At 36.3% G+C, this 25,021-nt stretch overlaps 1 protein-coding gene across 9 annotated transcripts in view; it reads left to right on the top strand.

Annotated features, from left to right (window-relative positions):
• The window catches only part of AHI1 (Abelson helper integration site 1), a 210,805-nt gene that overhangs the window by 121,460 nt on the left and 64,324 nt on the right, over positions 1-25,021 (top strand). For all 9 annotated transcript variants that reach the window (XR_006299149.1, XR_006299147.1, XR_006299148.1 and 6 more), the window contains one exon: positions 5,831-5,886. Coding sequence is in view for 6 of the 9 variants with exons in the window: in XM_043593066.1 (XP_043449001.1) it covers positions 5,831-5,886 (56 nt within the window). In the remaining 3 variants the exon portion in view is untranslated. The remainder of the gene's footprint in view (positions 1-5,830; positions 5,887-25,021) is intronic.

Here is a 25,021-nt window from a genome sequence, read left to right as displayed (position 1 = left end):
TTCAGTCATGGTACTGCTGCTCATTGGTTGTGTGACTTTGGGAATACTACCCATCTTCCTATTTACTTTCTAGAAGCCACTACTGTTTCCTTCCTTTAAAATAGCGTTATCTTCATTGCTTGTTAATTAATAGCTTAAAATTCTTAATAGTTGTTGATTTTTGTTTGTTTTGTTACATTTTAATTTAAAAGACCCTCTCATTCTTCCTTTGTCATCAGTGGCACTACCAGTTCTAGAAAGTTATTTGGTCATGTTCAGGTTACTGAAACTCCTTATGAGAGTTGATAGTTTTCTTTGCATGTTCATGGTTTGTGGTCCCAACTATACTGATAGAGGTCTGAGCTATGGCAAAACACGAAAACACCCACCTGCTGAGGCACAGGGGTGAGCTCCTCCTCTCAGGTCTCATCAGTTGCAAGTTACAGTCCTCTCCCAGTGGCTGGGCCTGGAACCAGACTCCTCCAGTTGTGTAGGTCCCTTTGCATGTAGGCCCTTTTAGATCCACTGTGGTGCATAGGCTCTCCCAAGCTCTTGATACACTAAAAACATTAAACTGACAAATATAGCCAGTTACCCAGAGCATTTATTATAACTTCTGCAGGCTGAGAGACCTCAGTGAACTCTAAAAAAAACATTTTGCCTACACCTTTGGAAGAGACCGGCTTTCCCTGCACATGTCCTTGCTTAGTACCAAGGAGAACAGAGCCCTCCCGCACCAGCCCCTACCCCCATTCCTGACACATTGGCATTGAGATCCCAGGAAAAAAACTTGATCTTCTGATATACTCTCTAGGGTTTGCCATCCTGTTTGCTTTCATCCTTGTAGGCCTCTAGAAAGAAACTAAGCTAAACTGTATGATTTCAAGTTTTAAAAGCATTAGACAAAGTGAAAAGAAGATGCTTCCTCAGAAGATTAAGTACATTGGTTATCATAAAGATAAAAATTTTGAAGGTAAAATAAAATGAACTGCTAAATTTACAGAAGTAACAGAATAAAATTTCTCTAAGCAGTTGATAAAACTCTGCCCATTAAAGGGCTTATCAAGTCCCAAGAAAGGTTAATTATAGCCAAGACACAATTTGATATACCCTAGTAAAATTTCTGATTTTCCAGATACAGGGAAAATTTCACAAGCCTGTACATAAAGGAACAGGTTCTTTACCTTAGGAAGAGAAAAAGTCTCGAAATCTGGCTGATAGTGGAATAACCTGTTCAGACAACTAAGATAAAGGATTTCTTATCCAAAAATCCATTACTCAGATTTAGAGGGAGGAACTGATCTTATTTTTAGATATTTAATAAGTAGATGTACTGAGATTAAAGCAACAGCCCAAGCCCAACCCAGGCTAACTCCTGATCTGAATACAAAGATCCACCCTTCACCATAGCTTTCAAGAAGAAGAAAGAGTGAGCCCTTTCTGGGGAAGCATGCTTTCTCTCTCATTCTCTACCAATTATATATCTAATAGGTCTAACCTGCAGTCAGAAATATGAAGCATGTGAATAAGCAGGAATAGGTGACCCATAATCAAGAAAAAAGAACAATCAATAGAAGGATTGGAATTCGTAGACAAGAACTTTGAAATAACTTTTATACATATGTTAAATAATTTTTGAAGAAACATGGGTATGATGAATAATTTCAGCAGAGAAATGGAAACCATAAAAAAAGAAATAAGTGGAAATTCTGCATCTAAAGAGTGTAATAGATAAAATGAAAAGTTAATTAAGTGAACCTAATTGCTGAAGGTACACATTGAAAGAAAGGATCCTTGAACTCAAGGACATAACAATAAAAATCATCCAAATCGAAGCACAGGGTAGGGGAGGGAAATAACAGAGCATCAGACCTGTGTGACTACATCAAATCATCTAAACATGTATAAATGGAATTCCAGAAGGAAAATAGAGAAGATAGGGTGAAGAACTAATAGGCCAAGAATTTTCCAACTCTAATAAAAGAAAATAACGTAAAAGATATAAAAAGCTTAGCAAACCCCAAGAATATATATAAGTGAAACCTCACCTAGGTACATTTTAAATAAACTGAGGAAAATGAAACCTAAAGAAAAGATCATAAAAGCAGCCAAAGGCAAAAATGCATGACATTCAGAGAATAATAGTAAGAAATGATGGCTTTGTTCTTGTAAGAAACAATGGTATAAAATCAGTAAAGTGCTAAAAGACAATGGCTATCGGGGCGCCTGGGTGGCGCAGTCGGTTAAGCGTCCGACTTCAGCCAGGTCACGATCTCGCGGTCCGTGAGTTCGAGCCCCGCGTCGGGCTCTGGGCTGCTGGCTCAGAGCCTGGAGCCTGTTTCCGATTCTGTGTCTCCCTCTCTCTCTGCCCCTCCCCCGTTCATGCTCTGTCTCTCTCTGTCCCAAAAATAAATAAACGTTGGAAAAAAAAAAATTAAAAAAAAAAAAAAGACAATGGCTATCAACCTAGATTTCAATATCCAGCAAAATTAGCCTTCGTACATGAATGCCTGCTAAAGTCTTTACAGAAAAAAAAAACACAAAAAACAAAAAAACAGTCATCCACAGATTTACACCGTGAGAGATTCAACAAAGAGTTCATCAGTCTAAAGGGAAATGATCTCAGATGAAAACTTGGATCTGCAGGAAGGAATGAAAACACTGGAAAGGATCAGTATATGTGTAAATATAAAAAGCTGATTTTTCATTCTTAAATACTACTGTTTAAAACAGTATCCAGGCAAAATGTTGTGGGGTTTATAACATATGGAGGTAAAATACAACAATAGCATAAAGGGTGGAAGGGTAGATGGAGTAATACTGCTTTGAGATATTTATATTGTTAGTAAAGTATAAAATTGTAATTCAGGGTGCCCTGTAATAAATCAGAGATATATATTGCAATCTCTAGCCACTAAAAGAAAAAAATAAAGATGTGTAGCTAACAATATAGCCATTGGGGATATAAAATGGAATAGTAAAAGTATTTGATTATTTCAAAAGAGTATGGAGAAAAGAGAAAGGAACAGAACTAGATGCAACAAAATAGCAAGATGGCAGACTTAAACATAGCCATATCAGTAATTGCATTAAATGTAAATAAATATCAAGAAGCAGAGATTGTCAGACTGGACAATCTAGTGGTAAATATCTATTGACATATTGATTTTGTTTTTTGGTAGATTAATTTATTCTACAGATGTAATATTAAGTTCATTGTGAGGTATTTGGATTTTTAAAATATACCATAATAAGTTGGACCTTTTAACCATATTACTGCATGATTAATTAGTGAACAAAAATTTAATTTAGAATAAGTACAAACAATTGTAGTTTCATTTTTTTAAATTGTTTCCCCAAAAGTTAAGTGTATTAGTTAGCCTCCAGAGAAACAGAACCAGTAGAATGTGTATATAGATCGATTTATTTTGAGGAATTGGTTTACGCGATTATGCAGGCCGGCAGGTACAAAACCTCCAAGGTCAGTTGGTAGCCTGGAGACCCAGGGAAGAGTTATAGTTCAAGTCCAAAAGCAGTCTGTTGGCAAAATTTTTTCTCTTCCAGGGGAAGTCATTCTTTTTCTTAAGACCTTCAACCAACTGGATGAAACCCTCTCACATTACGGAGAGCAATCTCCTTTACTCAGAGCCTGTTGATTTAAGTGTTCATCTTATCTAAAACATACCTTCACAGAAACATCTGGAATGTTTGACCAGATATGCAGGACTGTGGCCTAGCCAAGCTGACACACAAAAATAACCAGCACAGCAATCTATTTATTAGGAGCTTTCACTTATTATCATACCTTAATGAAAGTGAAATAACATACAAATGGAGACTTTTTTGTTAAAATGTACTTAAAATAGTAAGCTGTTTGGGAACATTTTTTCTTAAGCTTATTTTGTGTATATTCATTACTGAAAGTTCAAACAAACATGTATTAATTGTATTTCCAAATCATATTATTTCAATTGGCAATTTAAATTTAAAACTAAGGTTATATCTTTGGATAATCCACTTTAAAAATTTTTAGTTTCCACCACCTACTTATCCTGAAATTGAAACTGTAAAATACGTAGCTGTTTTTTCTTTGTAATTGTATAAGCTGAAGATGAAGATTTAGTTTTTATTTTCAACATCTTGAAGTTACTTTCTTAATGGATAAGAACTTTAAAATTAGTAATCAGCCTAGGTCAGTTTTATAGCAGTCAGATTACAATAGTGAGAACACACATGTAAGATTTTGCTAACTCTTGATTAAAAGCCTGTGTCATGCCAGACTGTTCTCAGTGGATGCAGCCAGAGAGGGTTGTGGGGAGTGTGGGCGCTGGGGAAGTGGGGATTTCACCATTTGTTCTATATACTTCAGTATTACTAAAATCTACCAGTAAGAGTCAGCATTATCTGAACATTTTCTAATATGTTTACTTGGGGTTTTTAAAAATTTTTTATTCAAGACCAGTGTTACTCTATGAATAAAAATGTCTTTGCATAAAAATTACTTTAAAGATTTTGTTATTATTCTTAAGACAAAACTTTTAATTTGCTCTGTAGTATTTTTTCAAATACAGAGTATTTGTATTTCAAATACTCTGTATTTGAAAAAATACTCTAGTATTTCTAGAGTATTTTTTTCAAATCCTCTGTTTTACTCGAGTCTTGAGGTCAGAAATTATAATTTATCCTTTATAATTCGTCTTTTATCACTGATACCAAATAGCCACTTAGTAAATATTAGTTGATGGTATAAGGTAGTATACTGCTTTATACTTCATTGGCTAATTATAGCTGAATTGTTAAAATGAAACAAAAAAAAATTTTTAATCGTGTTTCATGATACTTTGTTCATTTTTAAATATTATTTCACAGTGATAAAAAGTGATTGTTTTATGATGCTCTCACATAATCCCTTATCATACTTGAAGAAGAATGAGTTAAATGACTGTAAATGGGAGGAGCTATTGTTTCAATCAGAAATTGTGCTGATTGCTCCTAACAATACTTGTAGTTCTTACTTCTAAGCAGTCTTGCATGTGAAAGCCTGTATCATTATTTGAAGGAACTAGAACTATTCTAATGTCCTAACTCACCTGTTGGTTTGCTGATGGACAGAGATTATAAAGTAAATGAGACCCACACCTGTGTTCATTTTTAACCTGAGCTAGACTTTGAACCAGTATCTTTATAGATGAGATGCAATGTGTTATATCCTTAAAAGCTATGTATTACAAAGAAATGCAGGAGAGGACATTCGGAACAAAAAGATAAATCCACACATGATAAAAGGATTTTTCTCAAGTTTAGCAGTCAATATTATCATTTTAAAGGAGAGAATGAGGGGGAACTTTTTTTTTCAGACACTCCATGGTGATTGAATAAATAGAATATGACATAGTAGGAAGTCAAGTGATCAAAGAGAAATTCAAGTAGATTTATTTATTCTTTATGAGAAAATAAGGAAGTGATTCCTCTTACAGCCTTTGTGATATTTCTTTATGAAAACTTGATGACCTCAAGTCAGAAATAAAAATTTAATGGAAGAACTGCAGCAGAGTGGAGATAATGGTATAATTTTTGAGCCAAGAGCAGGATATGGACACATCTTAGACTATTGCTAAACACCTCTTGAATGGGAAAATTTGCTCAGCTCACTTTGAGTTGGGTCTCTTAGTTAGCTAAACTCTCCAACTGTTTCTGACCAAAGAATTCATGATAGAACTTTAAAGGATCCTGCCATTCAAATGAGACTTTTTTCCTTATAAGCTATAGGAGTCACCTCTTACTGAGATAAATGTTTTCACAATAAAATGGATAGGTATAATCAAATATCTACCATCTTTTCTTTGCACAGGAATTATCAACATAGAAAGAAAGCCTTGTAACCATCATGTAGATACAGCACCAACGGTAAGACAGTCTATTTCTGCATTGTTAAAACTGATAAGCTACAAAATGATCCTGGTTATAGGACACAAAATGCCATTGTAGAAAAGTCTTTTGACCTCCCTTTTGCCGAAAATTATACCCCTTCAAGAAAATTAACCTCATGTTTTCTAACTTAATGAGGAAAACATACTAATTTTTGCCAATATTTGGGAAAATAAGATATGGTATCATTTTTGCAGAGACTTGTTTATGTTACTATTATAAATAGAATGATTTTTAATTTAAAAATATTTTAGATTTTTAATAAGTTAATATAAATCTTCACACAAATTTATTTACACTTTTTAAAATGAGTTTTATTTTGTGCACTAGCATCATTATTTAGAGTGAATATTTTTTAATAGTAAAAGCAGGCCATCATGTTTCATTTCTCTTATGAATTGCTATGCTTTATTATTATAGAAGTGAAAACTTTTATCCCTCTTCTATTACTGCCAGACAACAAAAGGCATTTAACAATTATAATACCTATTTACTATGTTAAAGATAACTGTATAAGATAATGTAGAAGGAAAACAATTAAATTTCCCTTCTATTCTCTAAATGTAATATGTGAATGAAATATGTATCAATGGCCAATTCCCACTTGAGAGATTCATAAAATAATACAGAGTAAAATATATCTTATTCTTCACTGAGCATAATCTTGTTTCTCTTATCATTCCTGTATATGAAGTCTTTTAGATACTCCATACAGTTCATCATTTCCTGTTAGAAAGATTTGGTAATGCCTGTTTTATGAAAATAAAGGCAATATTAAACTATATTTGAATTTTATTGATAATATTTTCCTCACTGGCAGGTTGCCTTCATTTTCCATTTGTGATAAATTCATATGATTGAGCCAGCCTGTTTGATAACTTACTGTGTGGGGCTCTGGAAAAGTGGTGTTTGAGGAATTAAACACCACTGTAATCCTAAAAGTACTTGGTTATTGTGTGTGTTGCAGTTAAACTTTAGTAAGTATGCTAAAATAGTAGTCATAACATGTACACTGTATTCTTTAATATTTAAAAAATGCAGGCTAGCAATTATGGAAAATAATTTATTTTCTCTCAGGTGTAGGTCTTAAAAGTTGAGGTATCTGAGGTGGGGTTTGAACCCTTTACTCCTTGAGGAGAAACTCCAGGTTTTACTTTTTCTCTCGGTTGTGGGTCACTGCACTTGGGTGGGGGTTTATGGCAAGGTTGTATCTTAGGCTCTCCTACATGCTTCAATGTGGTTTTCTTCTTGTTTGCCTGTGGGGTAGTCCTCATTCAGCCAGCCTTTTGGTTTTTTAAGAGGAAATTGTTCCACATGTAGCTACAGACTTAGTGTGTCAGTGGGAGGAGGTAAGTTGAGGATCTTCCTGTGTTACCATCTTGAACTGGAACCCCTTAATGTATTTGAAAAAGATACTTCCTGGATTATTTACATACTTTTGAAATTCAGTTTATTCCTATAGGCTTTCCTACAGCACCTGTGTTTCCATTTCTGGTTTTGTTGGGGTTTTTTTTGGTACATTCTACAACTCAGAAAAGTGTAACCTAACAGTTTTTTTGTTTTACTCTGTAGGCTGATTGTAGATTTCCATCCTAACTAAATGATGAAATAATAGAACTGACTTCTCATGAAATCATGAGAAATAATGGCATTAATGTTTACAGTAATGCCCTAACAGTCTCAGAATGACTCCAAAGAACCAAACAAAATCTAATACATAAGGGTTTAGGTATTGTTGGTCTTTTTTTATGTTTTTTCAGTTGGATTATTAAATTATAGCTCCTAATATATTAATAACATTTCTGATCTATAAAGCTGTAAGTTTTAATATATTTGGTTTATACAGGCACACCCCAAACATGCATTGGTTCTCCAAGCCCTCACTAGAGCCAGGCTGCATTTTGGTATGTTTTTCTGAGCTCCTTCAGTCTCTTTACTACAAACTCCTTAGTTTACTAATTTACTTAGTTTACTACTGCCCCCTCATTCCCAAAAAGTCCCCTACCTTGCTGACAGTTAACTTTGGCCTTTTGTCCATAACCTCTAAATAGAATCACAAGTCTGTTCATTACCCAGTGTCTTCTGGTCCCCAAGAGAGGAAAAGTCTGATTTTCACGGAAATAGTGTTAACCTAATTTCCATCCTTTGTATGTGTGTGCCCTTGTTTTCCTTAAAGGGTTTAAGAGAAGAAGATATTTAGAGATAAAAGAAATAGGAAAAAGTCTGTCGGAAAACTTTAACAAAGTAGAGTATTTGTAAGTTCAAACCTGGTACTACTCTAGCCCAAAAAGGAGAGATACTCTGGGGTCCTGAGAAAAGAGAAGGCGGCGGTGGACCAGGGTTTTAGAATGGCTGAGGCCAGGTCCCTGAGTGACTTCCTGGACCTCGTTCCTAACCACCAGCCTCCAGGTCACCTCTCTCTGTATGTTATCACCTCCACTTTCCTGTTGCTCCGAGAACCACCGCAGATGGTTTGGGTCCCAGAGAGTGCTAGATGCTAATTACAGCAGTTCAGCAGGTGAGGGAAATGAGACTTTTTCAGGCCTCTATCAAAAACTGTTTCTTGACATTCCAAATCGGAATGAACTTTTCAGTAAATCTATGGTTATGGAGGAGAGTTTGATCCTATAGTGTTCTAATGTGATGCGGTGTTCTTTAAGTATAGGTTAGCCTGAAAACAAAACCACCTCTTTGTTGTGTTCTCTCCCACTCTCTTTTTAACTGTCTTGTTTCTTTTTGTTGTTGTTGTTCATTTAACACATTTAATTTTTTTGTTTGGAATTTTTTTCTTTCTGACATTAAATAATACCTTGTGTGTTTTTGAGATGCCTTCAGTAGAAGTAAAACAGAATATCCCCACATGGCATGACCTCCTCCTTCAAAGAGAATCAAACCTCACTATTCACTTTTTTTTTTGCATTTTGAGCTCTTAATTTTGTTTATATCCAACAGTATATTTTCAAGTTATTTTTTTCCAGAAATATAATGTGAGAGGTATATTATCTGAGTATCTGAGTCTACATATTTTAAAATACCTTAGTTGTCTTTGAATAAGAGTTTGCTAGGGTTTTTAATTATTTGGACATAAACTTTTCCCCTCAGAACATTATGGAAATTGATCCTCTTTTGCTTTCTGATATTTAGTGTTTTGGGTGAGACATTGGACATCAGCCTAACAGTTCTTTTGCGAAGGTAGCCTGTTTTACCTACTCATATATTCAGATTTTCTTTTATTTTCTTTATACCTGATGTCCTAGTTCAGATTTGATGGTTAAATGTGTGGCTTTCTTTTTGTCCTGAATGGTAGTCACTCAAACTATTTCCTATTATAGGAAAAGCAAATAAGACATTAGACAGTCATGATATTAGATTACATGAAAATAATTAGATCATGCCACTTTAAGAACGAGTTGCTGTTAAGGATAATATCAGACTCAGATTAATCAGAGGTCATTGTCTGAACCCTGCAAGGCAGGTGTAAAAGTTAGTTAATAGTTAAGTAAGCACAGGCTTGAGTCTCATATTCACTTTAAATGAAGGACTCATTTGTAAATCAGAAAAGTCACAACTAGCATAAGGAAGTCTCTGTAAATCTTTGGTCTTATTGAGATTATTACAAACCTGCCCATAGCCTGCTATATGCATGGAACTTCCCATAGCTTTGTATGTTTTCTGTTGGAATTAAAACACGATAAGCCATGCTGAATATGTACAGAATTTTTAGTGATTTGAGAAGAATTGTTTTTGAATCTCTTCTAGTGAAAACTGGTATGTTAAAAATTCAAGCATCAGCATGGCCTATTGAATTGATTGCTGATTTTTATAAAGCTCCTGCATTCCAAACCTGTAACGCTAGTTAATACTACTCCTTTCTTCCTCTTTTATTCAGTGATCCCACAATCCGCATTAATGAGAACAAATTTTCTTTTAACAAATGGATTTTCTGGCAGTGTATATAATTACAGCTTGCATCAGCCACAACGGGTTGAAACAAAATCCAGGCTGTCTCATTAAGATTATACCAGTTATGGGATACTTTTGCCATCCATCTAAATAGTTCATTAATTATTAGAAATTAAAATATTCTAGTCTGATTAGAAATTTATTCATTCATTATTCTTCATTTTGTAAGTTGCATTTAACAAACTTTTAATTTATTCATTCTGCAGTTATACTTCTAGGTGTTCTCAGGGCTTGACTGACAAGTTTTTGTCATGTAATGTTTCATCAGTAGTAAATTTCAATATGTTTTACAGTATTTTACTATTCTGGAAAAATACCTGAGATGTTCATGATGTTGCTTGCCGTTGACACTAAACTTATTCGTAAAGGTGTTGATCTGAATCCTACAAATTAAAATTTATTCTAAGACTCTTTTGGATTCTATGATAATCTATCTTTATTCTACAACATTTTTTTTTAAGTTTATTCTGAGAGAAGGAAAGAGAGCATGATGGGGGGAGGGGCAGACAGAGAGGGAGAGAGAGACTTCCAAGGCTCCACACTGTCAGTGCAGAACCTGAGGCAGGGCTCAGTCTCACGAGCCATGAGATCATGACCTGAGCTGAAACCAGGAGTTGGATGCTCAACAAACTGAGCCACCCGGGTGCCCCTCTGTGACATTTTAAGTTGTCTTTGTTGTTAGGTTTGGGTCATTGTTTAGCCCACTATGCAAGTTCACAAGATTGCTATATATTCTATTATTACACACAAGTATACTATGCCTTATACATATATTTATGTAAAATTTGTCTTTCACATTTTAACATAGTACTTGGGGCTGTATATTTATGGATAAATACAGAAGTTCAAGTGAAATGCTTCTTTTGATGTGAAGAAAGCACTTTCTTTTTTTCCAGTCTGTAGAATTTTCCAGGAATTCATAGTATGCAAACTGGGGTGAATGTGCCCCTATAAAACTCATAAAATAAAACCATGGCCAATCTCTTCCTGTAGGTAATTGCAGGGTGGAGAGGGAACCGATAAACTATAAGCATTTATAACTTGTCATAAAAGAATCTGTTTCACTTATCAATAAAGTAGCAATTCAAAGCAGTCCTGTTGAAATTCGAATACAAATGCAAAATAGGTTTTCCTTTAAGATCACTTATGAGTTGTCCATAATATAACAATTTTATTAAGTATTGTTAATACTTAAGTATTAAGTATTGTTAATACTTACGTATTAAGATGTTAGTTGCTTTTCCACATGTTGTAAATTATGATGCTTCATGTAGATTTTTCCCACTAGCATACTCTTCTGACATTTATGTTTTTCTTAGACTTTTTTCCCTAATTCTCTTCTGACTTGATGATTTTTAGAGAATGCTAAATTTCAGGTAGCCAGAGGCCATAAACAAGTAGAAATGTTCAAAGAACTGAGAATATAGGCTTAGAACTCAGAAGAGAGGATGAGTTTGAAGTTCTAACTTTGCTGTGCTTCATAGAGCCAGACTCTATAGCTCTGAAGTCCAGACGGGAGAAGCAGTAGTCAGAAGGCCTGGGCAGAGGTTGTGGGAAGTCCTTCTGTCATCATGGGCAGGGAGCAAGCAGATTCTTGACAGCAGTCACTCAAAAACCCCATGCAGGAAGGAGGCACATATCCAGTCTCTATAACAAGCTGAGTCAGAAACCAGTCTCCTCTTACTCACCTTCCAAATCCATTCTCCACAGAACTATTTATCCAAAAGATAAGAATGGCCATGCATTTAGGATCCTACGGTGCACCCCATATCCTACCAGTTGAAAACTAAGCTATATAGCATGCCATTTGATGTCCTGCTACTACTTTTCTAAACTTATTTCCAGCTTTTCCCCAATACTCTGAGCTACTTGCAGTTCCCTAAATGTGTCTGGGCCTCTCACATTAAGTAACAGTATTAGAAGAGCGGGATGAAGGGGCGCCTGGGTGGCTCAGTCGGTCAAGCATCTGACTTAGGCTTAGGTCATGATCTCGCAGTTTGTGAGTTCGAGCCCTGCTTCGGGCTCTGTGCTGACAACTCGGGATGAAGAACGCTTGAGTTTGGAACCATATTACCTGGCTTCCTGTCCTGTTTGGCTACTTTTGCTGTACATGACTTTAGGCAAGCTTCTTTCGCTCTTTGTTCTTCAGTTTTCTCATCTGTAAGTAGGGATAATACCTACCTCAAGGATTATTATGAGGAATAAATGAGTTAAGATGCATTGCACCCCACTCAATATATTTTTGTATACCAGATACTGAATATTATTTCATCACAAGAGATGGCCAGATATTGAGGACAAGAACATAGCACAAGCCTGAGAAGTAAAACTAGGTCAGTAATCAAAGGGAGGACACCAGGGTCCCACCTAGGTCAGGGGCATCAGGGACAAGGGAATCTGATGAAAGTTGCCACAAAGCCTGCCTGTGTCTTGACCAACCTTCTTTGTTTTTCTGTGTTCATTTTTTAAAGTTTGCTTTAGTATTTATGTACTTACTACATATTCTGACTCAAAAGGAGTTGGTATAGAAGTCCAGTTACACCAGGACAACGGGCCTAAACTGGGACTATGTTGGGCAACCCTCCATGTGTTGGTATTCATCAGTCTGAAAGTCATGACAGCCAGAGTGATCTTTTTAAAATCTAAGTCATAATGGCTTACCCTCTGGCTTAACACTCTTCAGTAACTTCTCCTTATGTTTAGAATAAAACCCAGGGCCTGTAGGGCCTTGCATGATCTGGTCACTACTTACCTCTCCAGCATTACCCTATGATACTCTCTGCTCCGAGTTTCTCAAACACAGCCAAGCTCTCTCCCACTCACCTTTGAGCATTTGGTCTCTCTGCCAGGAATATACACACCTTTTGCGTAACAGCCTTTTTCTTTAGATCCCAGTAAATGTCAACTTTTCAAAGGACTTTCCTTTACCGCTCTATCTGAAGTAGATACTCCCCGATTAGTCTTTATTATTGTACCTTGTTTTTTCCTTCTTAATATTTATCCCCATTTGTAATTTTTTATTTAGTTGTTTTCTTGTTTATCACCAGTCTTCCTCAATAGGATGTAAATTCCATGAAAGCAGGGACCGTGTCTGTCATACCATTGCTTATACACTGTCATTAGATAATGCTTAGCTGAATACATGAAAATATGATGAAACTATAGGAGTAAATAAGAGCAAAGAGACAGGCAGGACCTGAGGGATGTCCATATTCTAAAGGTTGGAAGAAGAACCTTCACAGAAGACGGATGAAATGAGAAGAATGTCAGAAGAGATCAGGAATAGTGTAGCGTGTTGGAAGTCTGGGGAGGGTGGAAATGGAGGGAGTTTTGTTCTGTCATTCATAGACAGAAGCTTTGGGAGAGATGGGAACAGGGCCCTAGAAAGGAAGCTAGATGGTCACACTAGGAGGCATGAAGAACTGGATGAATTCAGGAAGCCTGTTACAAGAGGAGGATGGAACATAGAATAGCAGTTCACTCAGCCTTCTGTGTTTGTCACTGACTTAACTTCACAAAAGAAAGTAGCATTTAGCAAAAAGAGCTGTCATGAGATTAATCTATATAGAGTGCAAAGTAATTGTTTTTCCATGTTCTTCAAAAGTGAAAAATGAAATTTAGGTATTTATACAATAGTATTACATTCAAAATGAATATTTCTCAGAAGAAAATGGCTAGCAATATAAATGGGGCAGGAGAAAGATGCAGACCAGATTTTGGCATTTGGCAGAGGAGTAGGGCAGGGCATTTGTGGCAAGGTCCATTGCCAAGGGACTTACTTATCTAGTTGGTAAAATTAGGTTGAAGAAGTTGATCTTTCAAGTCCATTTCTGGATCTAAAGTTCTGTGTATCTTTTTCAGCTGCCCTTACTGTTAGGAAAGAACATACTAAAGCATAAAAATTAAGCAAATCTCTGATAGTCATCTCTTGAGTGCACAATAATCATTTCTCTCCTTCAGCTCATCCTCAGGATTCAGTTAGAATTCACTTCCTTATGTTATACACATGGCATTTATGTTCACCACGTCGTGTAACAAATGCCCATCACCATCATTGCTATTGGAAATTTTGTGCCGCTTATGTGGTGGACACAGGCTAGCTGCCTTCAGTAGATCAAAAACTAAGTCCCTTCCTATAGGACTGAATCTCTCCACCTTCGTAAGCCCAGTACGTGGTGAAATGATGCCAAGCAATAGAATATGGTGTTCAGATATCTGTGCAAGTGAGCCAACAGATGGTTTAGACAGCATGTGTCGTAGAGTGGGGAAAAGGCACTGGCCAGGCTGCCCGATGTTCTATTGAAGGAATGTCCCACAATCTTTTTTTGTCCATTTTAAACTCTTTCACTATTTTTCCTGACACAGGAAATGGCACATCCAGTTACACAAATTGGTAGAACTTGAGGAATAGGCTAATCAAAACCATGACTCAAGAAGTCAGAAGAGCCTAAATATTTTTAAATAGCTTATCTTAAGCATTTGAAAACAAAAATTAACATCATTTTAGTTTCGACTCTAGGTGAGGTGCTTTCTTAGGGAAGCCAACGAGATACCTAGAAGTACGAACACATGGTTCCCATAGGTCCTTACTCCAGAGGAATCATTTTGGTCATTTTCCCCCTGCAAGCAGCAAAAAGAACAAGTGCTAGAGGGTGTCTGCTCCCTTACAGACTTAAACTGGGAAGACAGGAGCCAGAAGGCGGGAGCCCCGTTTAATGCCATACAGGGCTTCGAAGTGCTGATATGCCCTGCCCAAATCACCTGCTTAACCCCCTAACCTGTTTTCTTTGTAGTACTTACTGTTGTCATAAGTAAGTACAGTCTGTATTTCTGTGTGTTTCTATGGTTTCAGTTAGCTTGTGTGCATTAATAAATAAATGGATAATGTCAGTATGAAAGCAGAGGAATTTTTTCTGCGTATTTTAACTGTGAAAGCAATCAGAGGCCAGCTTTCTCAGTCTAATGGAAAGACCAAGCAATATTTTTCTACTTATTTTGAAAGAGAGAATCCCAAGCAGGCTCTGTGTTGTCAGCGTGGAGCCGAACCTGGGGCTCAATTTCATGAACCATGCGATCATGACTTGAGTCTAAATCAGGAGTCAGACTCTTAACCGGCTGAGCCACTCAGGCACCCCAAGACCGAGCAGTTTTTAAAAGCTAAAGTACCTTTTTGAGTGGCCATTTTAGTAGCTTTAGTAACTGCTAATACAAATGAAGAAGCAGCTAAGACATTTCTCCTAATTTCAAAAAAATTGTCATTTGATTGATGAAGTCTAAAACCTGGGTTGGCTTTTTAATTTTGATGAACTGGTCTCTGTTGACAGTAAATCCTTTCAAGGACCTGCATTTCAGAAGAGGTCTCATGGATGCTGCTTACGGGCTGCAGTCTCAGGATGGACTGACAATAATGTTGAGTTCAAAGATTTAACACCAGCCAAGATTTAACACCACATTAGTACATAGTTTAAGATTGTTACTGTTTCTGTCAGTGCCCTAGTTACAAAGCTTCATAGATTTTAAGTAGTCTGCAACAACCACATCTTTTCCACAAACCCTGTTATATTTAATTCACAAGTTCTACCCATTGTGAGGTCTTATAGCAGAAAAACATATAAAAAATAAAGGAATTTATCTCCATATTAAAGTATGTAATACATCAAGAGAAGGAGTTTGGGTTTTATTTTTGTTTTTTGTTTTAACAACTCTACAATTTGGCATTTTATTTTATTTTTATTGAAGTGTAGTTAACACACAATGTTACATTAGTTTCAGGTGTACAATACTGTGATTCAACAACTCTGTAGTTATGCTGTGCTCACAAGTGTGCCTACCATCTGTCACCATACATCACTATCACAATACCATTGACTATATTCCCTGTGCTGTACCTTTTGTCCACGTGATTTATTCAGTACATAACTGGAAATCCATACCCCCCCCTTTCATCCATTTTGCCTGTCTGCCCCTCTGACAGGCACCAGTTTGTTAAAAGAGTGATTTTGCATGTTCTTGTTCAGCACTACAATCTGAGTACAGTACATTGCACACATTATTACTACCTATTATTATATTACCGATACTCTTAATGATCCTGAATCTCCAAGAATTTTATCAAATTACTATTCATTGGGAGCTTCAGTGTCTCAGTCGGTTGAGCATCTCTCTTGATTTTGGCTTAAGTCATAATCTCACGGTTTGTGAGATTGAGCTCCACATGAGGCTCTGCGCTGACCACGTGGAGCCTGCTTGGGATTCTCTCTCTCCCTCTCTTTCAGCCCCTCTGCTCATGTGCACATGTGCACGCAGTCTCGCTCAAAACAAACTTTTTTTTTTTTTTTGCCAGGATCTACAAGAGGTTTATTTTTTTAATTTAATTTTTTATTTTTTAAAATTTGCATCCAAATTAGCTGCAACAGTGATTTCAGGAGTAGATTCCTTTACCCATTTAGCCCATCTCCCCTCCCACAACCCCTCCAGTAACCCTCAGTTTATTCTCCATATTTATGAGTCTCTTCTGTTTTGTCCCCCTCCCTGTTTTTATATTATTTTTGTTTCCCTTCCCTTCTGTTCATCTGTTTTGTCTCTTAAAGTCCTCATATGAGTGAAGTCATATGATTTTTGTCTTTCTGTGACTAATTTCACTTAGCATAATACCCTCCAGTTCCAGCCACGTAGTTGCAAATGGCAAGATTTCATTCTTTTTGATTGCCGAGTAATACTCCATTGTATATATATATACCACATCTTCTTTATCCATGCATCCATATATGGACATTTGGGCTCTTTCCATACTTTGGGTATTGTTGATGGTGCTGCTATAAACATGGGGGTGCATGTGTCCCTTCGCAACGGTACACCTGTATCCCGTGGATAAATGCCTAGTAGTGCCATTGCTGGGTCATAGGGTAGTTCTGTTTTTAGTTTTTTGAGGAACCTCCGTACTGTTTTCCAGAGTGGCTGCACCAGCTTGCATTGCCACCAACAATGCAAAAGAGATCCTCTTTCTCCGCATCCTCGCCAACATCTGTCGTTGCCTGAGTTGTTAATGTTAGCCATTCTGTCAGGTGTAAGGTGGTATCTCATTGTGGTTTTGATTTGTATTTCCCTGGTGATGAGTGATGTTGAGCATTTTTTCATGTGTCTGTTGGCCATCTGGATGTCTTCTTTGGAGAAGTGTCTATTCATGTCTTTTGCCCATTCACTGGATTATTTGTTTTTTGGGTGTTGAGTTTGATAAGTTCTTTATAGATTTTGGATACTAACCTTTTATCTGATATGTCATTTGCAAATATCTTGTCCCATTCTGTCGGTTGCCTTTTAGTTTTGCCGATTGTTTCCTTCATTGTGCAGAAGCTTTTTATTTATTTTGATGAGGTCACAATAGTTCATTTTTGCTTTTGTTTCCTTTGCCTCTGGAGACATGTTGAGTAAGAAGTTGCTGCAGCCAAGATCAAAGACGTTTTGCCTGCTTTCTCCTCGAGGATTTTGATGGCTTTCTGTCTTACATTGAGGCCTTTCATCCATTTTGAGTTTATTTTTGTGTATGGTGTGAGAAAGTGGTCCAGGTTCATTCTTCTGCATGTCACTGTCCAGTTTTCCCAGCACCACTTGCTGAAGAGACTGTCTTTATTCCACTGGATATTCTTTCCTGCTTTGTCAAAGATTAGTTGGCCATACGTTTATGGGACCATTTCTGGGTTCTCTATTCTGTTCCATTGATCTGAGTGTCTGTTCTTGTGCCAGTACCATACTGTCTTGATGATTACAGCTTTGTAGTATAGCTTGAAGCCTGGGAAAAACAAACTTTTTAAAAAATTATTTATTAATGTTTATTGTGAACATTAATGATATACATGTATTGAATACTTACTGTGTTACCAGTGTTTCTTTATATCTACTCTCTCTCCATCTGTATAATTCTCAGGTAGGTATCATTATTTCCACTTTATAAATTAGGAAACTGAGGCACTGAAAAGTGAAGAGGTTCACCCAGCATCACAGATAGTAAATACAGAGCCAGGAAAGTCTTTTCCTTGTTAACATGTTACCGAGAAGCCTCAGTTTTTGCACCAAGACTTTTCAATAGACTACATTATTTCTTAATAATGGGATATTGTAATAACAAGTGTTGAGGCATTTCTAGTCTCTACACATTTGTAGTTATTTAGCATCAACATATGAGAAAGATGTTTCACTGAGAAAGACAAAATCTTTTTACTTGTGGATACATTGTTTCCTGATAAGCAGAAACTGGTTCTACCTTGTAAGCGTTGTGTTTTCATTAATTGCCCAAGTTTGTGCTTTACTACAAATAGTATCTTGGCTTCTAGACCATGGTAGACTAAGTCAGGTTCTCTTTCTTTTTTTTTTTTTTTTTTTTTTAAGTTTATTTACTTATTTTGAGAGAGAGAAAGTGCACGGGAGGGGCAGAGAGGATCCCAAGCAGGGTCCACAGGTCAGTGAGGAGCCCAGGGTGGGGCTCAGACTCACAAAACGTGAGATTATGATCTGAGCCAAAATCGAGAGATGGACGCTTATCTGACTGAGCCACCCAGGCGCCCCAGATTCCTCTTCTGTAAATGCAGCTCTTAAGATGCTTGGAGCATCTATTTTATCTTGACCGTCTCTTTTTTAGGTTAAGTATACCCATTTTCTTCTATTCATCTTACTCTATGCTGATTCCATTCCAGTTTGTTTACATTCTTTGGAAAACTGATATCCAGCAGTGAACTTAAATATTCCAATTGCAGTGAAAAATATAGTGATTACCATTGGTTTCTGTAATCTGGATATTGTGTTTGATATTGAATTGTGACCTACCATAACTCCTTAAAGTTTTAAGCTTGTGCTGTCAAAACGTATTTCCCATTATTTACAGATCTGTGCCTCAGCATCCTCTTATCTAGAATGGAGTTAATAATAGTACCTTCCTCATTAGTGTTGTTCTGTTGTTTTAAGTACTGAGTACAGTGTCCAGCACACAATGATCTTTCAGATATTGGCTTAATACCATTTAACCCTAAGTGTATAGTTATTCATCCTTGTTGAATTTCATCAATTCATTTTGGGCTCAGTATCCAGCCTGTGAAAATTCTTTTGAATTCTGAATTTTTTTCTCAGGTATGATAATAGCTCTTCCCCAAATTCTTTAACACTGACAGATTTAATAATACCACTTACTAATTGTGTTTATTCAAAACATTAGAAAAATATTGAACAGTGAACAAAATAAAAATAACAATTTATTTATATATGGGCAATTTTGTTAGGGGGATGTTATGATTTCAAAGAAATTTCAGTGTTAATTGCATTATGTGCTTTAGCAAAGCATTTACTTGCCTGTCATTTAAAATAAGATTTGGTAAAAATGAATGAATGAATGAATGAATGAATAAATAAATAAATAAATAAAAAGATTTGGTGACTACTTGAAATTTTCCTTACAATCAGTATAAAATTTGGTTCTTTAAGGAAGTGTTAATATAGTCCATTGCAGAAACCAAAACTTGACTCGATCATGCCATCACATGAAGGAAGCAATCGTTTAGAAAAGAAAAAACTCAACGTTCATCATCCCGGAATATTAGTTTCCATTTTGGGAGAAATGTAATCAAAAGTTCTCCAACTAGTGCTCTGTTTTTCCTGCCTAGATGGACATGTGGCATCTGGCACTATTAATGTTCCACAGATCCTTTTTTTTGTCTTGGTAAAAACATGCATGTTCCTCTTCCTGGATGCTCTTTACGCTGCCATTATCTCAGGATCCCCAGAGATCCGTCTTTGGCAGAAATAGCACAGCATTCAGTAATGCAGACACCTCCTGGTATAACCACATAATTGGGTCACAGATTGGTTTGATGCATAAAGATTAAGTGAGATAAATCCCTGGAGGAAATGAAACTTCTTGTTCTGTGTTTTGAATGAAACTTCATGAAGTTTTCTTGTCTCACCATAGCTCTGCCTGGTGTGATATTTTATGGCAACATTAGCCGACTTCTCTGAGGGCCTTTTCTGGATTCAGAGCTTATTTGCCAAACCTAGAAATAAAATTTTGTTTTTTGGAAATGGAGTTGGTGTTAGTAGATCTGTTTGGTTTAGAAAATATGGCCATGTTCATAGGTGTGGGTATTCTACAGAAATATTTTGCTGTAAAACACCATTGCTCTATGATACCTTGAATAACTTTAGGGGTTATATAGTAATTATACCTAACATTTATTAGGCACTTACTGTTTGTCAAGCACTGTGCCAAGTGTTATTTCATTTGAATAAGTTGTTTCATTTGAATATCATAACAGTTGTATAAAATAAAAATGTCACTATTATCATCGTTTGCCAGTGGGGGAACTGAGACACAAAAGGTCTTTAAGCTTCTTCTAGAAATATTTAAATTGAATATGTTAATGAATTATGGTAGATGAACCAAAAATATTAACTCCCTTAAAAGCAGAATCAGCTAATGTGAATAAACCATTACATTCTAATGTTACTCAGTGGCACAAGGCAGATTCTGTGGAAATTGGGAACAGTTCTGGTAATGTTGACAGCAGTTAGCACTTATAAAAACAATTTATGGTTTTAAGAGCCTGGATTTATACTGTATATTGTCTCCTCTGATCTTTGTGTCATCACTGTAACTTGTAACAAGATTGGGCAGAGGTGGTCATGAAGGGCAGCTAAGCACTACAGGAAAGGCTGACCACAGTAACAGCTAAAAAGGGCCATGAGGCCCTGGATTTGAGGGGGGGGGGTACCACCAAATACAAGTCTTCCCTCCTAATAAATCTAACATGGAAGTTATCTAAGAAAGCCAATTTCAAAAAATATTTTGGAAAATATCCCATCTACCCACCAAGAAGTTTTAATCAGATATGATTTGAGGTTAGTGGATAGAGTCTTAGTAGATTTCCTGGAAATAATTCAATTTTAATAGCAGTGGGTGAGTTAAAGTCATATAAGTGGCAGAGAGTAATCTGGATGTGAGAAGGGGATCTTGGGGTTTAGTGGGAAGAAAGGGGCCCAGAAGCTGTGGTTTATCGAGTGCACTGGCATAGTCACCTGTGACCTTGAGAAAGGAAATTACAAACACCTGCTGCACTTCAAACTATGCTACCCACATGCCACAGACAGCTGTTTGAAGAAGTGGAGTGAAGGAATGAGAAGGTAATTGTGACTATTACCCAAGAATGAGGTGATTGGGCTTATCCCTTCTTCCCTGGGACTTACTTGCAAAGCTCACTGTGTACACACAAGTTTCAGTTGATATGGAATGATTCCTCAGTGGATATTTCTGGTCTTACTCTTTACTTTCTCCATTCTAATAGAAAAATCTTTATAATACGTACTTAGGCTGTTAACAGTTGTTAACTCAAAGAACCTAATTATTTTATTGAGTACGGCTCAATAAAATTCCTGTCTTCCCCAGGACTTTCATTGGGACTTTAATTTTCTGTCCCTGGTGCTACCAGCTGTTCAGTTTTTACCAAAAATCCTTGGTAATATACATATTAAGCTTACTTATCTCTCTTAGGTCTCACGTGCATTTTTTTCTCTTCTATTATATTTCCACAGTCTAACCTCTCTTATTCATTTCCAAAGCCAGAATCAAGCCTCTCCCCTCTGTCGTGAAGAACTATGGTTTTCATCTCTGTATTTTTGCTTGCATCTGTTGTTTTATTCATCATAACCAGCTTCACCTCCCATAACCACAATTTCCATGCTCTCTTTTTATTTTTATTTATTTTTAATTTTTTTATTGTTTACTTGTTTTTGAGAGGGAGAGAGAGAGACAGAGCACAGAGGGGCAGAGGGGAAAAGAATCACAGAATGCAAAGCGCATGTCCAGGCTCTGAGCTGTCAGCACTGAGCCCAATGCAGGGCTCCAACTCACAGACCGTGTGGTCATGACCTGAGCCGAAGTCAGACACTTAACTGACTGAGCCCACCCAGGCGCCCCTAAGATCACAGATTTATTTGAGTATAATTCACATAGCATAAAATTTACCCTGTTAAAGTCTATAATTCAGTGGGGTTTAGGATATTCACAGGGTTTTACAACCATCACCACTCTCCAATTTTAAAATGTATTTGTTACCTCAAAAAGAAATCCTATGCTCATTAGTAATCACCCCCATTGCTTCCTTCTCTCTCTAGCCTCTGGCAAATACTAATCTACTTTCTGTCTCTATGTATTTGCCTATTCTTGACATTTTATATAAATGCAGTCATATCACTTATGACTTATTGTGTCTGACTTCTTTCACTTAGCATGGTTTCAGAGTTCATCCATGTTGTAGCATGCATTAGAATTCCATTCCTTTTTATGGCTGAATAATATTCTATTATATGGATATACCACTCTTTATCCATTAATCTATCGACCGTTTTGGGGTTGCTTCCATTTTTAGCTATTATAAACATTCAAGTGCAGGTCTTTGTATGAACATGTTTTCAGTTCTCTCGGACATATATTTAGCAGTGGAATTGCTGTGTTATATGGTAACTCTATGTTTAACATTTTTGGGGAACTGCCCAAATGTTCTCCAAAGTGTCTAAACCTTTAAAATCCCACCAGCCATGTACAAGGGTTTAAATTTCCCCACATCCTCACTAACACTTGTTACTGTCCTTTTTATTATATCCATTGTAGTGGTTGAGTAGTATCTTCTGACTTTGATTTGTGTTTCCTTAGTGACTAATGATAGAGCATCTTTTGAATTGATGTAAGTGTATTGTCTCTGGAAAAGTCTATTCAAATCCTTTGCCTATTTCCTAATTGGAAAATTGCAATTATATTTTACTATATTATAAATTAGAAGTATTTTTAAGTGAATATATGTTACGTATATGTATATGCATATATTGGATTAAAAGCTTATTGTGCCAAATGTAGAAATGAATTGTTTTTAGAAATCGAGTTAAAGTTAGCAACTCTATATTTAATTTGAAAAATAGGACCACATTTATACCCTTGGGCATCCTACAGAAGTACTTTCTTACAAAATCCCTCTGTGATAACTCAAAGAACTTTAGGAGTTAAATAATAATAGTTCTACCTAACACTTACTGAGTACTTACCATGAGCCAGGCATATGATGTATAAATGTAAACACATTATATAAACATCAATTGCATATTATATAAATTATATATAAATATAAACATGATGTAAATATATTTGTATTACTTATGTCTAATTAGGTTTATTTTTTTATTATTGACTTTAAGAGTTTTTTTTTATATATTCTGGATACAAGTCTTTTACCAAGTATATGATTTTAGATATTTCTTGCATTCTTTAGGTTGTCTTTTTCTTGTGTCCTTTGAATCACAATATTTTTAAAAAATTTTTATAAAGTCCATTTATCTACTCTCTGCTTTAGTCACTTGTGCTTTTGATGTCATATCTAAGAAACCACTGTCTGATCCAGGGTCACAAAGAATGACTCCAGTTTTCTTATACATCTAGTTTTGCCTTTAGTTCTGGAATCTGTTTTTAGTTAATTTTTGCATATGGTGTGATTTAGGAATGCAACTTTACTTTTTTGGCATGTGGGTTATCCAGTTTTAGCAGCACCATTTATTGAAAAGACTAGTCCTTTGGCATGCCTGGGTGGCTCAGTCGGTTAAGCCTCTGACTTTGGTTCAGGCCATGATCTAATGGTTTGTGAGGTCAGGCGTCATTTCAGGCTCACTGCTGTCAGCGTGGAGCCCACTTCGGATCCTCTGTCCCCTTCTCTCTCTCAAAAAATAAAATAAACATTTAAAAAAAAGAAAGAAAAGACTATTCCTGGGCACCTGGGTGGTTCAATAGGTTAAACTTCAGACTCTTGATTTCGTCTCAGGTCTTGATCTCACATTCGTGAGGCTGGGCATGGAACCTGCTTAAGATTCTCTTTCTCTGGCCTTCCTTCGCTCACACACTCTCTCTCAGAAAAACTTAAAAAGAGAAGAAGAGAAAAAAAAAAAGAATATTCCTCTCCCATTTAATGGTCTTGGCACCCTCGTCAAAAATCTCTTGACCATGAATGCAAGGACTTATATCTCTGCTCTTTGATTGTATTCTTTTGTTCCATATGCCTGTCTTAAATCAGTAATCTACTGTTTTAATTACTATAACTTTGTAGTAAGTTTTAAAATCAGGGCATGTCCTCTGACTTTATTCTTCTTCTAGATTGTTTTGGTGATACTAGGTTTATTGTGTACAGTCACCTTCTCAGTTTCTATAAATTTTTTGATAGGGATTTTATTGAATCTGTAGATCAAAATTGAAGAGTATTTTAATCTTACTAGTATTAAGTCTTCCAATCTAGTAACATGGATCTTTCAGTTTATTTAAATACTTTTTAATTTCTTAATGGTTATTTTTGAGGGAGACAGAGCATGGGCAGGGGAGAGGCAGAAAGAGAGGAGGACAGAGGATCCAAAGTGGGCTCTGCTCTGACTGCAGGGAGCTCAATGTGGGTCTCAAACTCACAAACCCACGAACCGTGAGATCAGGACCTGAGCCAAAGTTGGACGCTTAACCAACTGAGGCACCCAGGTGCCCCAGATAGTCTTTAACTTCTTTCAGTGGTATTTTGTGGCTTTCAGTATAAAATTCTTAGACTTCTATTTGAAGTACTTCATTCTTTTTGATGCTGTTGCAAATGGAATTGGTTTTATATTCAGATTATTCATTCCTCGGCTTATATCATAGCAATATACTTGATTTTTTATATTGATCTTGTATTCTGCAACCTTGCTGAATTTATTGTTCTAAAAGATGTTGGGGGGAGCGGATTATAGATTCCTTGAGATTACCTATATGAGATCATGTCATCTGCTAATACAGAAAGTTTTACTTCTTCCTTTCCATCTGAATGCCTTTTTGTTCCTTGCCTAATTATTCTAGCTAGCATCTCCGGTGCAGTGTTGAAGTGGCAAGAGTGGATATCTTTGTCTTATTCTTAATCTTTGGGGGGAAGCTTTCAGTCTTTGACCATTAAGTGTGTTGTAAGTAGTGTGTTTTTTGCACACAGCCTTGATCAGGTTGAGGAAGTTTTCTTGTGTTCTTAATTTGTTGAGTGTTTTATCAGGGAAGGCTGTTGGACTTTGTTAAATGCTTTTCCAGTATCTATTGAGATAATTGTGTGGGTTTTGTCCTTAACGC

This window comes from Prionailurus bengalensis, chromosome B2 (assembly GCF_016509475.1).
Source record: "Prionailurus bengalensis isolate Pbe53 chromosome B2, Fcat_Pben_1.1_paternal_pri, whole genome shotgun sequence".
Classification (NCBI taxonomy): domain Eukaryota; kingdom Metazoa; phylum Chordata; class Mammalia; order Carnivora; family Felidae; genus Prionailurus; species Prionailurus bengalensis.
Note: the sequence above shows the minus strand (reverse complement) of the source record. Positions and strands in the feature narration are given on the sequence as shown.